Source organism: Chenopodium album, chromosome 4, assembly GCF_948465745.1.
Source record: "Chenopodium album chromosome 4, dcCheAlbu1.1, whole genome shotgun sequence".
NCBI lineage: Eukaryota > Viridiplantae > Streptophyta > Magnoliopsida > Caryophyllales > Amaranthaceae > Chenopodium > Chenopodium album.
This window is the reverse complement of record NC_137837.1, coordinates 5,955,101-5,970,810: the sequence shown is the minus strand read 5'-3', so window position 1 is coordinate 5,970,810 and position 15,710 is coordinate 5,955,101. Positions and strand designations below refer to the sequence as shown.

The window sequence follows — 15,710 nt, the reverse complement described above, 5'->3', positions numbered from 1 at the left end:
AGCTTTAGGCTTTTACCCAGGAGAGAGAAGCCGAAATCAACTCTTCCCAAATGACAGTAGCAATTAGAAAGAACACCTAAAGAATGCATATCATATGAAATGCCAAGTAACTCAATCTTCCGGAAGAGAGAGATAATGGTGGAATGAGGTTCAAGGCGTTTCAATTTGGAAATGGCAGTAAAAAGCTGAGTAAATTGAATAAGAGAAGGGAGAGGTCGCAAAGTAATCATTTGATTGAAGAGTAAAAGGGGAAATTTAAGATCGGAAAACCCTAAATTGCAATGATCTCTAACAGAATCTAGAAACAGCTGAGGGTCACGAGATCTGGTACAGGAAAATGATCGAGAAAGACAAAGAAAAGAAGAAAAAGAAGGAGAAAGAGTAATACCGCCATTAACGAAGGAAGGTGAAGCTTTAGGAATCATCTTCTTCAATCCTGCCATTTCTGTAGCTTCTTCTTCAACTTTGGTCTCTAGCTTGTCACCAAAAATTAGCTTGTGACTCGTATTCTTGCAAAATCCAATGACTCAAAAAGTATTTTATCGACTCCGTATAACGTTATCAGTAAATTACTCGTACAAATATTGGTACTCCCCCCGTTTTAAATACTTGCTCCATTTCTCTTGGACACGCATGCTAATGAACACTGCAAAAAATAGAAATGGAGTAAGTATTTAAAAAGGAGGGAGTATTTACTTTTCAAGGTTTTTTTAAGTTATGCCCCTAAATTTTTTCGGTTTCTAAGCTGTGTCCATACTTTTTCAAATGTCTAACTTGTGCCCTCAACCCTATTAATTTTTATTAACAATAACCTTTGACGTTAACAATAACATTTTTTTTTATTATTTTATTTTCTAATTTTTTAATTTTTTTTAAAGTGTTAAACCAATTAGAACGAGACATGTGTCAAATTAATAGTGGCACGACACCATTGTTGATAAAATAACTTAATTTTCGTTAACGGATATGGCTGTCAAAGGGTATTGTTGATTAAATATCGTGAGGTGGAGGACACAACTTATAACTTTGAAAAAACATGAGTACAGCTTAAAAATTCAATAACTTGAGGGATATAGCTTAGAAAAACCCTACTTTTCTCCTTTACCTGTACTCAATTAGGCTCCACATAAATTGGTACGAGACTTCGAGTATATTTTTTTTCGAGTATATAACTCCCTCTATTCCTAATTTTTTTTTTAGGAAAATCCTCTATTCCTATTTGTTTGCCTCACAAACAAATGTGAAAAGATTACAAGTAGGTAAGAGTGTAAGACTCATAAGAGTGTTTTTTTTTTCTAATTACTTTTATGAGTATATGAAAGTGGGTATAATGGTGATAGTATGTTACGGAGTACTATATTAGGAAAAAGGACAAGCTTTAATTTATTTTTCTTTAAATAATAATTTTTAATATAATTTAATTATTAATTTTTTTAAAAAAAAACTTATAAGCCCTATTTAAAAATTTATACGGAACATTCATAATACATAATTATCAAAGATAATACAAGTTTTTTTTTTGCACTTCACCAAAGAAAAAATTAAAAAAAACGAGAGTACCAAAAATAATTTTCCTTTTTTTTTTAAGGAAATTCAAAATAAATTCAAATAAAAGTTGATGTGTTTTTCAAAAAAAAAAAAAAAACAAAAAAAAACAAAAAACATAACAAAGAAATTAGGGTTCGTTTGGCATCATTGTGATTTTCTATTTTTTGGTTTTTTGTTTTTTTTAAATCATATGATATATATCACATAATAACCTTTTTCTTGTTTCTTGTTTTTGGGTTTTAGTTTTCAAAAATACTAAAAACAAAAAACGATACCAAACAAGCCTTAATGTGTTCAAATTAAATTATTTGAGAATATGTAATTCAATTGCACTTATTAACTCTTAACAAACAGGATTTTAAGCTTTAAGCCAATTAATGCTCATACAAAGACTGATACCATATAATTTTGCAGACAAGTATGAACATATAGTAACAAAGTTTAAACGATCAAATTAAAGATAATACGAAGTACAGCAAAAGTGATGAAAACACCTTAAAAGACTTTGATCATCTTCGACACTTCGAGTTCTGATGGAGAAACCACAAAAGATTGATTGTCCTGAATATCTAGATGAGTGTAAGCTGCCAGTGACATTATTGATAACAGCATCAACCTCCGGCTATGTATAAATCTGTCTGCAAAGCATGTTTGGCAAGCTGATGCACCATTGATAATTTGATACTTATCTTCTGGTGTGAAGCTCACTGACAACTCAATCTCTGCTTATCCAATTAGTGACATTATTGATAACAACATCAGTTTTCGGCTATGGAATCAGCCCTTCACAACTGGTCAGCACTTCCGCAGCAGCAGCTAGTAGTCGAAATGATATAATGCTGATATGTTTGAATCATCAAGGAGATATATAGGGGTTAGTTTGCATGCTTCCAAGATTGTTGGTCTCAGACCATCACAAGAAACATGCCCATTGGAGCAAAGATTGGTCTGTTTTCATAGTTGTCTCGGAAGAGTCAGAACTTCAGTAACCTGCCTTTTCTACTTCATGTCAGCTTTCTCTGCAGCAAACATATTATCCTCATATATTGAATTGATGAGAAAGTTAAAAACAAATCCTTCACCTAGAGGTCAATTACTCAATTCAAGAATGATAGCAATACCAAGAGACAATCCCAGTTTATGAAATCAATCAATCAATCAATCAATCAAAGCCTTAATCCCAGTTTATGAAATAAATAATGAAAATACAGAAGATGCGAAAAAATATATCATTGAATATCTTATGCAATAAGCTAACTTCAATAAGCCTATATGTTGGTTAAACAATTACTCGCATAATCTAACACAAATTGTGTTCCATACTTCCATGCATATGGTTATTAAGGGTATAGTCTCTACTATGATATTTTGGAACATATTTAGTTCGAATAAAATAAAGCAATGAAAATAAAGCTAATGTTTAGTAGAATTTGATTTGTAGCCAAGCCTGGGTTTGAATTTGTAAAGATGCTGCTCTTAGTTTGTTAAAGTTTTGGTTTAATAGTTCTCATCTTAGTCATAACAGAGCTAGAAAGAACTGCATGTGCAATTTAATAATGACCATTTATAATGCCACCATTTTAGAAAAGATAAGAAGCATCAAACCTTAGGAGTTAGGACAATGCAATAATGTACAGCATAGCAAGTTTACACTTAACCACAACAAAATTGATGAGGTACTACCATAATTTGTTTGTCAAAAATACAAATCAGATAGACACATAAAAAAACACTCTAAAGTCTAAACTAAAATACACTCTAAAGTCCTTGTTTGAGGCCAACGAATAATGAGAAAGTGTGTGCATCAGCTTCAAATCCTTTTCCAACCATAAGATCACAATAGTATTCAGCATTTGATAAGTCATTGTTGAGTATATAACCTCTGATTATCGTATTATAGGTTCGATCATCAGGGGGGCAACCATCTTCCTCCATTATCCTTAAAACTTGACCCGCTTCACTCATCATCCCTTTCTTGCAGAAGCCTTTGACCAGTATACTGTATGTTTTAACATTAGGTTGCAGACCTTTTGTTACCAGATCTGAAAAGAACTTTGCTGCATTTTCAAGTTGACCAGCCTCACACAAGTTGTTTATTAGAATATTGTAGATGACAATATTTGGCTTAACACCATTATCCTCCATATCTTCAAGTAATTTCACTGCCTCGTCAAGCCGTGCATTTTTGCAAAGGCTGTCAAGCAAGGAGGCATAGGTGACAACACTTGGAATAACTGCGGCAGCCAACATATCCTTGAACAGCTTATGCGCATGTGGGAGTCTATTGGCTTTGCACAGCCCATCAATTAGAGTGCTATAGGTAAAAACATCAGGTGTTATCCCTTTACAAAACATCTGATGGAATAAGTTTAGAGCCTCGTCAACTTTTTTAGCTTTGCAATATCCATTCATCATAGTATTAAAACTGACAAGATTAGGCTCCCAACCATTTTCAGCCATGAGATGAAGTAGGTTCTCTGCATCTTCCATCTGACCACGCAAACAATATCCATCCAGTAACGCATTATAAGTAATGACGTTAGGAGTCGCACCTTTCTCAATCATGTGCTTTAGAATGGACTGTGCTTGATCAACACAGCCATCTTTACAAAACATGTCAACCAGCATGCTGTAGGTCTTAACATTTGGTGCTATGTTGCTGTCTAACATCTCGGTCAGCACACGCTGAGCCTCATCCCCACAACCGGAATTGTAGAGGCCTCGAACCAAGGAAGTAAAAGTGACAACATCGGGTTTAATGCCCTGAGTTTTCATGGAGGAGAACAGGTCCAGGGCCTGTTGTAACAACCTGTCCTTACAAAGACTATCGATAATAGTGTTGTATATAACAATGTCAGGCTTAAAATGAGATCCACATTGCATTTTGTTAACAAAAGTAAGAGCAGACGCATTCTCGCCAATCCTACAAAGTCCTTTGACAATAGTATTATACATAATTAAGTTGGGTTGGAAACCAAGCTTGACAATTTGATTCAACAAATGAGAAGCTTGGGGGAGCTTATCAGAGTGGATATAGCCATTAATTAAGGTATTAAAAATGACACAGTCAAGGGGATAACCAAGCTTAAGTCTTTTAGCAAGGAGAGAGAACCCGAAATCAACTCTGCCCAAATGACAGAAACAATTAGCAAGAATACCAATAGAATGCATATCGGGTTTAATACCAAACAATTCAAGCTGCCGGAAGAGAGAGATAATGGTGGAATGTGGATTAAAGCGCTTCAATTTAACAATAGCAGTAAATAACTGATTGAAATACATGACAGAAGGAAGAGGGCGCAAATTAATCATTTGATTATATAGAAAAAGGGGGGATTTAAGATCGGAGAACCCTAATTTGGATTGTTCTGTGATTGAAGTTAGAAACAATTGGCGATCTTGTAAAGTAGAGAAAAATCGAAAATGGGAAAGAAAAGAAGGGAAAAGAGGATTACCGCCATTAAAGAAGAAAGCAGAAGCTTTAGAAGAAATCATCATCATCCTTGAACTTCTCGCAACCTTCGACCTCCTTCTTCAATGTTAAGATATATTCAAAATATATCTTTGGTCAATGTAAATATTCTAGTTACCTTGTTTATAGCCTAAGTATATTTTGTAATTAGCTATTCCCTTATTTGTAGCATAATTAGTGCCTTGAGATAAGGCTACTGAATTGTATATATTGGCTGACAAATTAATGGAATGATCACGGAATCAGTTTCCTTCATGGTATCAGATTTGCTAGGGTTGATTTCCGCTGCTCCCTAGGTTTTCCGCCCACTCTGTTCTTCTTCTTCCTTCTCTGTTTTCTCTTCTCTTCTTCTTCTTCTTCTTCCTGTGCTTGAACATCAATGTCGGACTCCAAAATTCATCCCGCACTGACTGTTTCAAACATCAAGACTAGTATTCCTATGACTCTTGAGATGGATAATTCTCAATACTCCACGTGGGCGGAGCTTTTTAAGGTTCATGCTCGTTCTCATAAGGTCCTTCACCATATTATTCCCCCCGAAACGAAGGTCACTCCACCTTCAACTGATGAGGAAAAGGAGGTGTGGTCGATTCTCGATGCGGCTGTCCTAGGGTGGATTTATTCCACCATTTCTCATGACCTTTTGAACACTATCATTGAACCTGACTCAACGGCCATGGAAGCTTGGAAAAGGTTGAAAGACATTTTTCAAGACAATCAGAATTCTCGTGCCGTTGCTCTTGAACATGAGTTCTCAAACACTCATATGGAGGACTTTGCTAATGCCTCGGCGTATTGTCAACGGCTAAAAAGCCTCTCCGACCAGTTGAAGAACGTGGGTGCTCCGGTGGACAACAACCGCCTCGTCCTTCAGCTTGTTTCCGGTCTCACGGAAGCCTATTCTGGGGTTGCTACCTTGATCCGACAAAGCAATCCACTCCCTCAATTTTACCAAGCTCGGTCGATGCTAACTTTGGAGGAAGCGGGCTTGGCTAGGAAGGCGGCGACTGCCTCTGCATCAGCCATGGTGGCGGGTTTGCGTGATGTGGACTCGGGGTCTGATGGCTCGGCGTCTGCTCGTGGTAAGGGACGAAATCAGAAAAAAAATAATAATAATAATAATGGTCGGAAAAATAACTCCGGCGGTGGCCGTGGTGGTTCCAGCTCCGGCGGTGGTCAGAATTCCGGCGGATCAGGGGGTGCAGGCCGCGGCAGTCAGCAGGTGCAGCACGGTCAGTGGGGTGCTCCTCCGTTTTGGCAGAATCAGTATCCTCCTTGGGGTTGGATGCCTCAATGGGCCAGCCCACCTTGCCCATACCCATCCCAAGGGTGGGCTCGTCCTCAAGGCCCAGGAAGGCAGCAGCCTGGTGTACTAGGTCCACGTCCACAGCAAGCGTATGCGGCTTCTCAGTCCTACACTCCAACGGACATCGAGTCGGCTTTTCACACTATGACATTGCAGCAACCCGATCCCTCTTGGTACATGGATACCGGTGCCACTTCTCATATGACATCCACCAACGGTAATCTCTCGTCTTATTTTAATTTGAGCAATCATCATAATGGTATTATTGTTGGTAGTGGTCATTCAATTCCAATTCGTGGTTGTGGTAATATGGTTTTGCCTTCCCCAAACCCTCCATTGTCCCTTTCTAATGTCCTTCATGCCCCTAAACTCATCAAAAACCTCATTTCTGTTCGTAAATTTACAACTGATAATTGTGTGTCTGTTGAGTTTGACCCTTATGGTTTTTCTGTGAAGGATTATCGGACGGGGATGCCAATAATGAGATGTGATAGCCAAGGAGACCTTTATCCACTCACTAGCTTTTTCACTCGTTCATCACCTTCGACTTTCACTGCTTTAGCTTCTCCTCTATGGCATGATCGATTGGGACATCCGGGTGCTTCTGTTTTACGGACTCTTAGTAATAATAAGAACATTGAATGTACTCACTCCTCTAGTTCTAGTGTTTGCCATTCATGTGTACTTGGAAAACATGTTAAGTTGCCGTTTATTTCTTCAATTTCTAATACTACTATGCCTTTTGATATTGTTCATAGTGAACTTTAGACATCTCCTATTTTGAGTTCTATGGGTCATCGTTATTATATGCTAATTTTGGATGATTTTTCTAAGTTTTTGTGGACTTTTCCATTAGCTAAGAAATCGGATGTTTTTGATAAAGTGTTGGCTTTTCAAAAATTTATTCACACCCAATTTGAAAGACCTATTAAAACTTTTCAATGTGATAATGGGAAGGAGTATGATAACGGACCCTTTTGGGCTTTATGTGAATCAAATGGCATGTCTTTTCGTCTTTCTTGTCCACATACATCATCACAAAATGGAAAGGCCGAGAGGAAAATTAGATCATTGAATAATATTATTCGCACTCTTCTTGCTCATGCATCCTTGCCACCTTCTTTTTGGCATCATGCGTTACAAATGGCAACTTATCTTCATAACATTCTTCCAAGTAAGTTATTAGGGTCCAAATCTCCTCTTGAAATTCTTTATCAAAGGAAACCATCTTATTCTCACCTACGTGTTTTTGGTTGCTTGTGTTACCCCTTATTTCCATCCACCACCATCAATAAACTTCAACCTCGTTCAACTCCGTGTGTCTTTTTGGGGTATCCCCCGAATCATAGGGGTTACAAGTGTTATGATTTATCTACTAATAAAAATTTTATTAGTCGTCACGTTGTGTTTGATGAGACTATTTTTCCTTTTTCTAAGTTGCATAAGCCCACTAATCACACTTATGATTTTTTGGATGAGGGTCTACATCCGTATGTTGTCCACAATTTGCAACTTCCCTATGGATCCAGCCCATTGGCTACGGTCCAGCCCAGTCCGGAGCCAACTTCCCCTACAAGTCCAACTCCGGACCCTCCTCACACGTCTGGGCTTTTCTCTCCCTCAAGCCCAGCCTCTCCTATCTCTCCTCACCAACCCGGAAGTGCTCAGGCCTCTGTTGGGCAGAATAGCACGCACGTGGACCGTGGGCCTGTTCAATCAGCCACGGCCCACTCGCGTGTTACCCACACAGCTGTAATTATTTATGGCTAGACTCTAGTTTAGCCATTTATCCCTACACCCCCCCTAAACGACGCGTACCACTACCCAGTAACTTCCCTCTAAAACTGCCAGTAACTTCCCACTACCCCACCCATATATATATATATAATTAAAAAAAAAAAAACTTTTTAGACAATTTACTCTGCATTTTCTTTCTCATCCTCTTTCTCCAATTTCTCACTCAACCTCCATTTTCTCTCTCTACTCCATTTTCGTACATGCAATTAGCAAGTAAAATTGTCTAAAATGTCCGACATAAGAGACGAAATTGCACAATCTCGACAAATTTCAACAACAACAAACCAAAAATCTAATGAGTAAGTATGTTTTACATGTTTAGTGTAAAATTAATTGAAAATTGCGAAACAAAACCCTAATTTTTTGGTATTTTTTCTTTTTGATGATGCTTCAGGAAAAAAATTGAAAATGCTGGAGTTCCAGAACAATCAAAGTAAGTATTACTATTTCTTTTGGAATTATAAGCATAAATTTATTTAAATTTGCTCATATTTAAACAAGTTACTGTTTAATTTCAAAATAAACATAATTTTCCTCTATTTCTGAGACGATAATAAAAATTTAAACAAGTTACTGTTAATATTGGAATGTATGCATAATTTTGATTAAATGATCAACCAAAAACTACATAAAATATACAAAAAAACGAACTGTGGAAAAAAATATAAAGTATAGTATTGTGAAATATAATGAACAAATACAAAACAGTATATGTTCAAATTGGATTGTGTGCATATATATGTATACATATGTTCAAATTTGTATATTATGTGTACAGCATGCAATTTATGTTTGTTTCTAAATTGTTTATTTCTAAATTTATGTGTATACATTTACTGACATATTAATTGTTCATTTCTAAATAGAAAACATATACTTTATTCATCTGTGTAGTAAAATGAACATTTACAAAACACTATATGGTCAAAATTCATATTATGTTATATATATCCATATATGTGTATACAAATGTTCATTGCTACAACTATATTGATCATTTATATGAACTATTCTGTACATTTGTCTAACATAGAAACATCATGTCAATTTTTATGATTTACAATATTAATTTACATTGTAGTGATGTACCATTTAAAGTGATACACTTGATGCAATTTGGCAATGGAATGTTCAATCCTTATCCTATAATTCATGAGAGAAAAGAATGTTCTGAAATAGACAACAAATTGGATAGAAATGAAGTTATAAAAAAGTGGGAACCCTATTTATTAGGAGACAACCTACATCCCAAGTAAGTTGATATACTTACAAATATTCATATATGTAATATTTAATGTACAATCATTTACTTCAATACTTAATCTCATAATTGAAATAATTTGTAAAATTTTAGTGAACCAAAAAAGTTGAAAGTGAAATTTATAATGTCAAGATCAAGGCCAGAGAAAAATCAATCAATAAGGTATAAATACTTAATAAAAATTCAATAATTAATTTTTATACAGTTACATAATCATACTTTTATGTATTAACATTCGAAAAATTTCAGTGAACAAGAGAATGAAACTTCAAAAATAGATGATGCATCAGCAAATCAAGGGTATATTCTACCTCAATGTGTTTAATGTTCATTTATTTCTTAGTTGTCATACATAATCTAATGATTTGCATTCTCAGAAAAAAAAACAACTGAAGAGGAAGCAAAAACTGATCACCTACAACAAGAAAAGGCTGGATCAGAATTAGTGAATACAGGGTATTTGATTCCCATAATGTTCATTTTCATATTACTTAATAAACATTTTTAATCATTTAAAATTAATTGATTTTCAGAAATCAATCACCTAAGAAAGACACAAGAGAGGTTGAACAACTACAACCAAAAAAGGATGCAGCAGGGTATTTTCAGAAATCAACTAATGTTCATTTTCATATTAGTTGATAAACATTTTTAATCATTTTCAATTTTTAATTTTCAGAAATGAATTAACTGAAGATGAGCCTCCAAAAGAGGCTACAGCAAAGGATCAGCCTACACCACAAGTGAAGGCTATAGCAGAGGATGAGCCTCCAGCAGAGGAAGAGCCTCCAAAAGAGGATGAGCCTCCAGCAGCAGTTGAAGAAACACATTCGTACATAATGCAAAAGTATGAACATATATAACTTATTAAATGTTTCTATTCCACATTTACAATATTATTGATCATAAATTATCTGTTGCCAGGAAAAAAATAAAAGTGTCAACTCAAGGAATACTAAAAAAACTGACAAAAAACTGGAAAACTGCTCCTGTTAGCAAGGTCATTGCTGCTAAAAAGGCCCCTGCTACAACTGTTGATACTGCTGGAAAAGCCACTGCTGCTGAAATGGCCCCAGCTACAACTACTGAAAAGTCCTCTGCTGCAGAAAAATCCCATGCAGAAAGTTCTGCCAATGCACAACAGAAGGCCCCTGCTGAAATTAAAAAAATCCTATTAGGTAATGTACATAATTGTTAAATTAAATATTAAATTTTTTTAATCAATAACACTTATACTGAAAATGTTCATTTACCAATTTGTAAATGATCTAAATGTATAGGTGGTGAAGAAATTGAGATTGAGGATGAAACAGAAGAAGAATTGGAAAGACAAAGACAAGAAGAATTGCAAAGGGATGAGGAGTTGACAAGAATATTGAGAGGTATAAAAACTGTTGAAGAGTTAAATTTGTCTCAAAAGAGTGAAGAATCTTCACAAAATTCAAAGCAACCAAGAAGGAAAATGGTTGCAAGGAAAAATCAAAAGAAAAAAGAATTGGAAGAAAATCAGAAAAAACAGGAAGATGAACAATCACCAGCAAGAAGAACAAGAAGTAAATCACGAGGTAAATAAAATGTACAATTTCTAATATAACAATGATCATATTAAATAAAATATTACAACTATATTAATATTTATATAACAATGTTTATTTGCAGATGTTAAGTTGCCTGGCATATCAGCTATAGCAACAGCTGCTGCAGCAATTGCTGAAAACCTACCAGCAGCAACAACACCCAAAAAACCTGGGCGTCCAAGGGCTGCAACTGCAGTTGCAGAGAAACCTGCTGAGAAAACAGGGCGTATAAGGGCTGCAGTTATTGGGAAAGCAGTCCAAAAAGGTAAAAAAACATATCTAAAACAATAAATGTTCAATTACAATCTTACACTTTGAAAATGTTTATTTTACTTAATGTAATTGATCAAATAATTAGGTGGTCAGAAAAGACCTGCTGCATCAGCCAAAGGTCCTGCAAAAAAAAGAAAAGTCATATATCAAGTGCCTTATGATGAACCATCAGAGGATGAAGAACAAGAAGAAGTCCCTGCAACAAGTTCTGCTCCTGCAGAAAAGAAAATTCTTAAAAAAGTAGAACAAAAAGGTAATGTACATATTAATAAAGTTAAATGTTCAAATACAAACTAGCAATTTACAATTTCATATATATGTTCATTTTACATATTATAATTGATCAAATGTTTAGGTGGCCAGAAGAGGCCTTCTGCATCAGCTAAAGGCCCTTTGAAGAAAACAAAAATCATTGAAGAACAATCAAAGGAGGAAAATGAAGAAGATGATAAAAGTAATACTGATAGTGGATCAGACAGTGAGGATCCAGCATTTGATGCTGAAAAAGAAGAAGATGAAGAAAGTGAGGAGGTGGAAGTAGTTCAAGAAAAGAAAACAACATTGAAAAAACCAAAAGCTGAAGAAAAAAGAATGGTTCTGTATGAGAGGGAACCAATAAAAAAGATTGTGAAGAGGAAAACTGAATTTTCAGTGGCTAAAAAAAAAGAAGAGGAGGAAGAAAAGAATGAAGAGGAAGTTGGAAGTTCGACAAGAGGAGGCCATGTCAAATTCATGAATTGGGTTAAGAAAATGAGTGATACACAGAAGAAATTAGTGCATGAAATAGGACTGGGGCCGTTGTTGGATATAGAACTTCCTCAGCTTGACAAACAATTCAGCCATTGGGTTTTAGATAGCTTTGAAGTCAGTAGTTGTAGTTTTGAGCTGCCTAAAGGTGAGAAAATTGAAATTGAGGTGGAGGATGTGAGAATTGTATATGGTTTGCCAATGGGAGACATTCCCATTGTTGAAGCCAAATCAGACAGAGCAAGTGAAGATTTTGGTGTATTTATAAAAAATTGGAGGTCAAAATGGCAAGGCAAAACACCATCTGTAAACCAAATTATTGCTCAATATACAAGTGATAAATTCAAAAACCAAAGGCCAGCAGAAGAAGATTTTCTCACCAACTTTTTGGTAGTTGTTGTGAATTGTTTGATGAAGTGTATTTCAAACAACCAATGCCATTTCAAGTTTCTGTTTTCTATGATGGACAAAGAAAAAATAAAAAACTTGAATTGGTGTCAGTACGTGTTTGACTCTCTCATCAGTTGCCATGTGACATGGAGAAAGAGTGGAGGAAAAGGATTCTACAATGGACCACTGCAATTTCTGATGGTAAGTTTACAACACACAATAGTAAATTATAAAATGTTCATTTTAGTAACAATGAATGTTCATTAACAAAATGTTAAATATCGATTTCGTCTAAAATTTTAATCTTTTATATTAATTGTTCATTTGTATTATATTATATGTTCATTTATAGTAATGGGTTTTGGTGCAGTTGTTCTACTTTGACAGAGTTCAAAGATTGAACAAAAAACAACCAAGAACAATTCCAATAATTTCTTGTTGGAAAAGGGATATGTCACTTGAAAGGATAAAAACAGAAAATGATTTGAACTATGGATATGGAAAAATCCTTCCAAGAATAGAAGAAAAGCCTGAAGACAATCCTAAGGTACAAAATGATCATTTATAAATTATGAAATGTTCAATATCAAAACACATAACGTCTTATATGATTTTTTTTATATGTTCTATAAATGACAGGTCTTTATGAATGAATTTGCATCAATGGTACAAGAAGTTGGTGCATCTTTGGCAAGACTTTCTACCAAATTGGTTAAGGCAAAAGAGCTCTTCCCTGGGAATCAGTTGGTCAAGAAGGTAGATGAAGTGTTGGGAAAGATGGCAAGAGAACCATCAATTCTCAGCCAAGATGAAGAAATATTTGGATCAGAGGATTTTTTGAATGCCATAGCACAAATTGAGAAGGAACTGATGGAGGCAAGTGAAGCAGAAAAAAAGAAAACAGGAAATGAGAAGGAATATGATATAAGGAAGGCATTCAGTTTAGGTTGCAACTTAACTCCCCCAACTCCAACAACTGGTAAATATGCTTAATTAAAAACTGTCATTATTTTGAATATCCTTACTTAAAGAGTATAATATAATTAAAGAATTAAAATTTAATTTATTTGAACACAGAAGCACAGATTAATGTTGCAGCCACAACTTCAACAACAACTGATGCAAATGTTTCTTCTAAGCCAGAAGAGGGCAAAGCTTTAATATCTATGTACAATTATGAAAAGTATAATGTTCATTTATAAAATAATAAGTTTGTTTAGTCTAAATATTCAAAAAATTATATATTCAGAATAACAAATGTTCATTTACATTAACAATTTCATATATTTTAAATCAACAGAAAGAGTTGGAGGTTCAAATTCTGAAGAACCACAAGATGGAGGAAATTCAAAAAAAGGTAAAAAGTTCACTTATATAGTATTAAATGAACATTTGTGATTGTAAAATATTCTTCTTTAATGATACTAAGTCTATATATGTGTGAATGCAAATTAATACAAAGGTGAAGGTTCAAAATCTGAAGCATTAGAAGAAAATGTTGAAGGAAATTCAAAGAGTGGTACAATGTTCACATATTACAAATAAATGATCAAATTATTAAGTATAATGTTCATTTCTAGTTATATAAAATTTCTTTCATGTATTTTGTTTGCAGCATCTGATTCAAAAGTTGGTGATCCCAAGACACCAACTGAAAATAGGGAAGCTGCTGGAGATATTTCTACAATCTTGAAATCTCCAGCATGTTCAAGTATGGAAGATGTCCTTGATAAATCAAATAAGAAAGGAGGAAGCATGGGGTAAACATGGAAGACCTATCTTGTTAGAAAATATAGAATTTTGAATGGACATGTAGAATAAATTTGGTTATAAAGTGTAATTATTTTGGACAGTTTTTGTTTATGAAGTTAGTAATGGATATGTATTATAAAATCAGAAGGGAATATTTTGCTTTAGGGTAGGAATGCACAATTTAAGATATGTAAATTATGTATTTTAATTTAAATGTCTTAGTAATATTTTAAGTGTTTATTGTTCAAAAAAGGAGAATAATGTTTTTTTATATTAATTACTCTTCATTACTAACCATGATTAATATTTCAGAGAAGACAAGAAGAAACAGATATATGCTTCAAATGTGAAGGAAAGGTAAATGATTATTCCACATATACATGTTCTTTTTCATTAAACTGAATAATCATTTATACTATATTTATATTCAGTGAGACAAAAAAGGATTCAAAAGAAATTGAAACAGAGAAGATTCAAATTTCCAAAAACACAACAGGACAAAGGTAAATGGTCTTTACATGTGTATAGATTTATAATGTTCATTATCAATATACTAAATGATAATTCATAATTCAATATTTATTCAGTGACAGAGAGAAGACTTTGGAAAGAAAAAAATCAAGAGAAGCTGAGAAGGCAAAAACTGAGATTGCAAAGGAAAAAGAGATAAGGTATTACTATTTGTTCTTTATATAAATTATTTGTTCATTATTAAAAAAATTCATATTTGTATTAATATTTGGTCACATTAACTAGGCCACAAAGGGAAATCCCAAATGTTCCTCTTGCTTTCCGATCTCCATACATGGTCAAGTACAAGGATTTGTTCAAAGATGAAGACACAATGAACAAACTTGTAACAGACTATGCTTATAGTGGAAAAGATCAAAGGTATACATCACTTACTTCATTAAAACTTTAACATTATGTTTGTTCTAAACTCATAAAACTTAAAAAAATGATATTTTGCAGTGAGCTACTATACTATGATGGAGTGAATTTGATCAATAGGGCAGAGATGAAAACTCTTGAAGGGGATACATTAGTAGTTAACAATGTGATCGATTCATGGGCAGTACTTCTGAATCAAAAAAGGTCAAAGAACAAGTTATACTTTTCAACATTTCCACATGTAAGTCTTTATTGAAATTACACATGTATACATTGGTGTACTAAAATGATCAATTCACTTATACTAGATGATCATTATGAATATTAAAATGATCCTTGTGCATTATTTGCAGCAAATTATGTATGCAAATACAGTGTGTCCTGAAGGATCATCAATGGAGCTTAGAATTGCATACTTCAAAGAAAGAATAACAAATGAATTGAGGTTATACAAAATCAAGAGTGCAGTTGGATATCAACAGGTATTAATGAACAATATGGAATTATAATATGTTCATTTACATTAATGTGTATATATAATAATATTGTGTACTATGTACAGATTTTTTTTCCAGTGGCCATATATGCACATTTCTATCTTCTATGCATTGATCATATCAATGAGACAATGCATATAATTGACAACAGGAAACTGCCAAAACATCAAACAATTGCAACAAAGTATGAAAACCAACC

General features: G+C 34.2%; 1 protein-coding gene across 1 annotated transcript; it reads right to left on the bottom strand.

Annotated features, from left to right (window-relative positions):
• Positions 1–3,201: 3,201 nt before the first annotated feature.
• On the bottom strand, positions 3,202–5,122 carry LOC145626465 (uncharacterized). The gene has a single exon (XM_081678898.1). The coding sequence runs from the start codon at positions 5,047–5,049 to the stop codon at positions 3,307–3,309; it is 1,743 nt and encodes a 580-aa protein (XP_081535024.1). The 5' UTR covers positions 5,050–5,122; the 3' UTR covers positions 3,202–3,306.
• Between the last annotated feature and the right edge of the window lie 10,588 nt (positions 5,123–15,710).

What these genes read in the sequence shown, in the direction of transcription:
- LOC145626465 (XM_081678898.1), bottom strand. Translation starts at nt 5,049, where the DNA reads ATGATGATGATTTCTTCTAAAGCTTCTGCTTTCTTCTTTAATGGCGGT.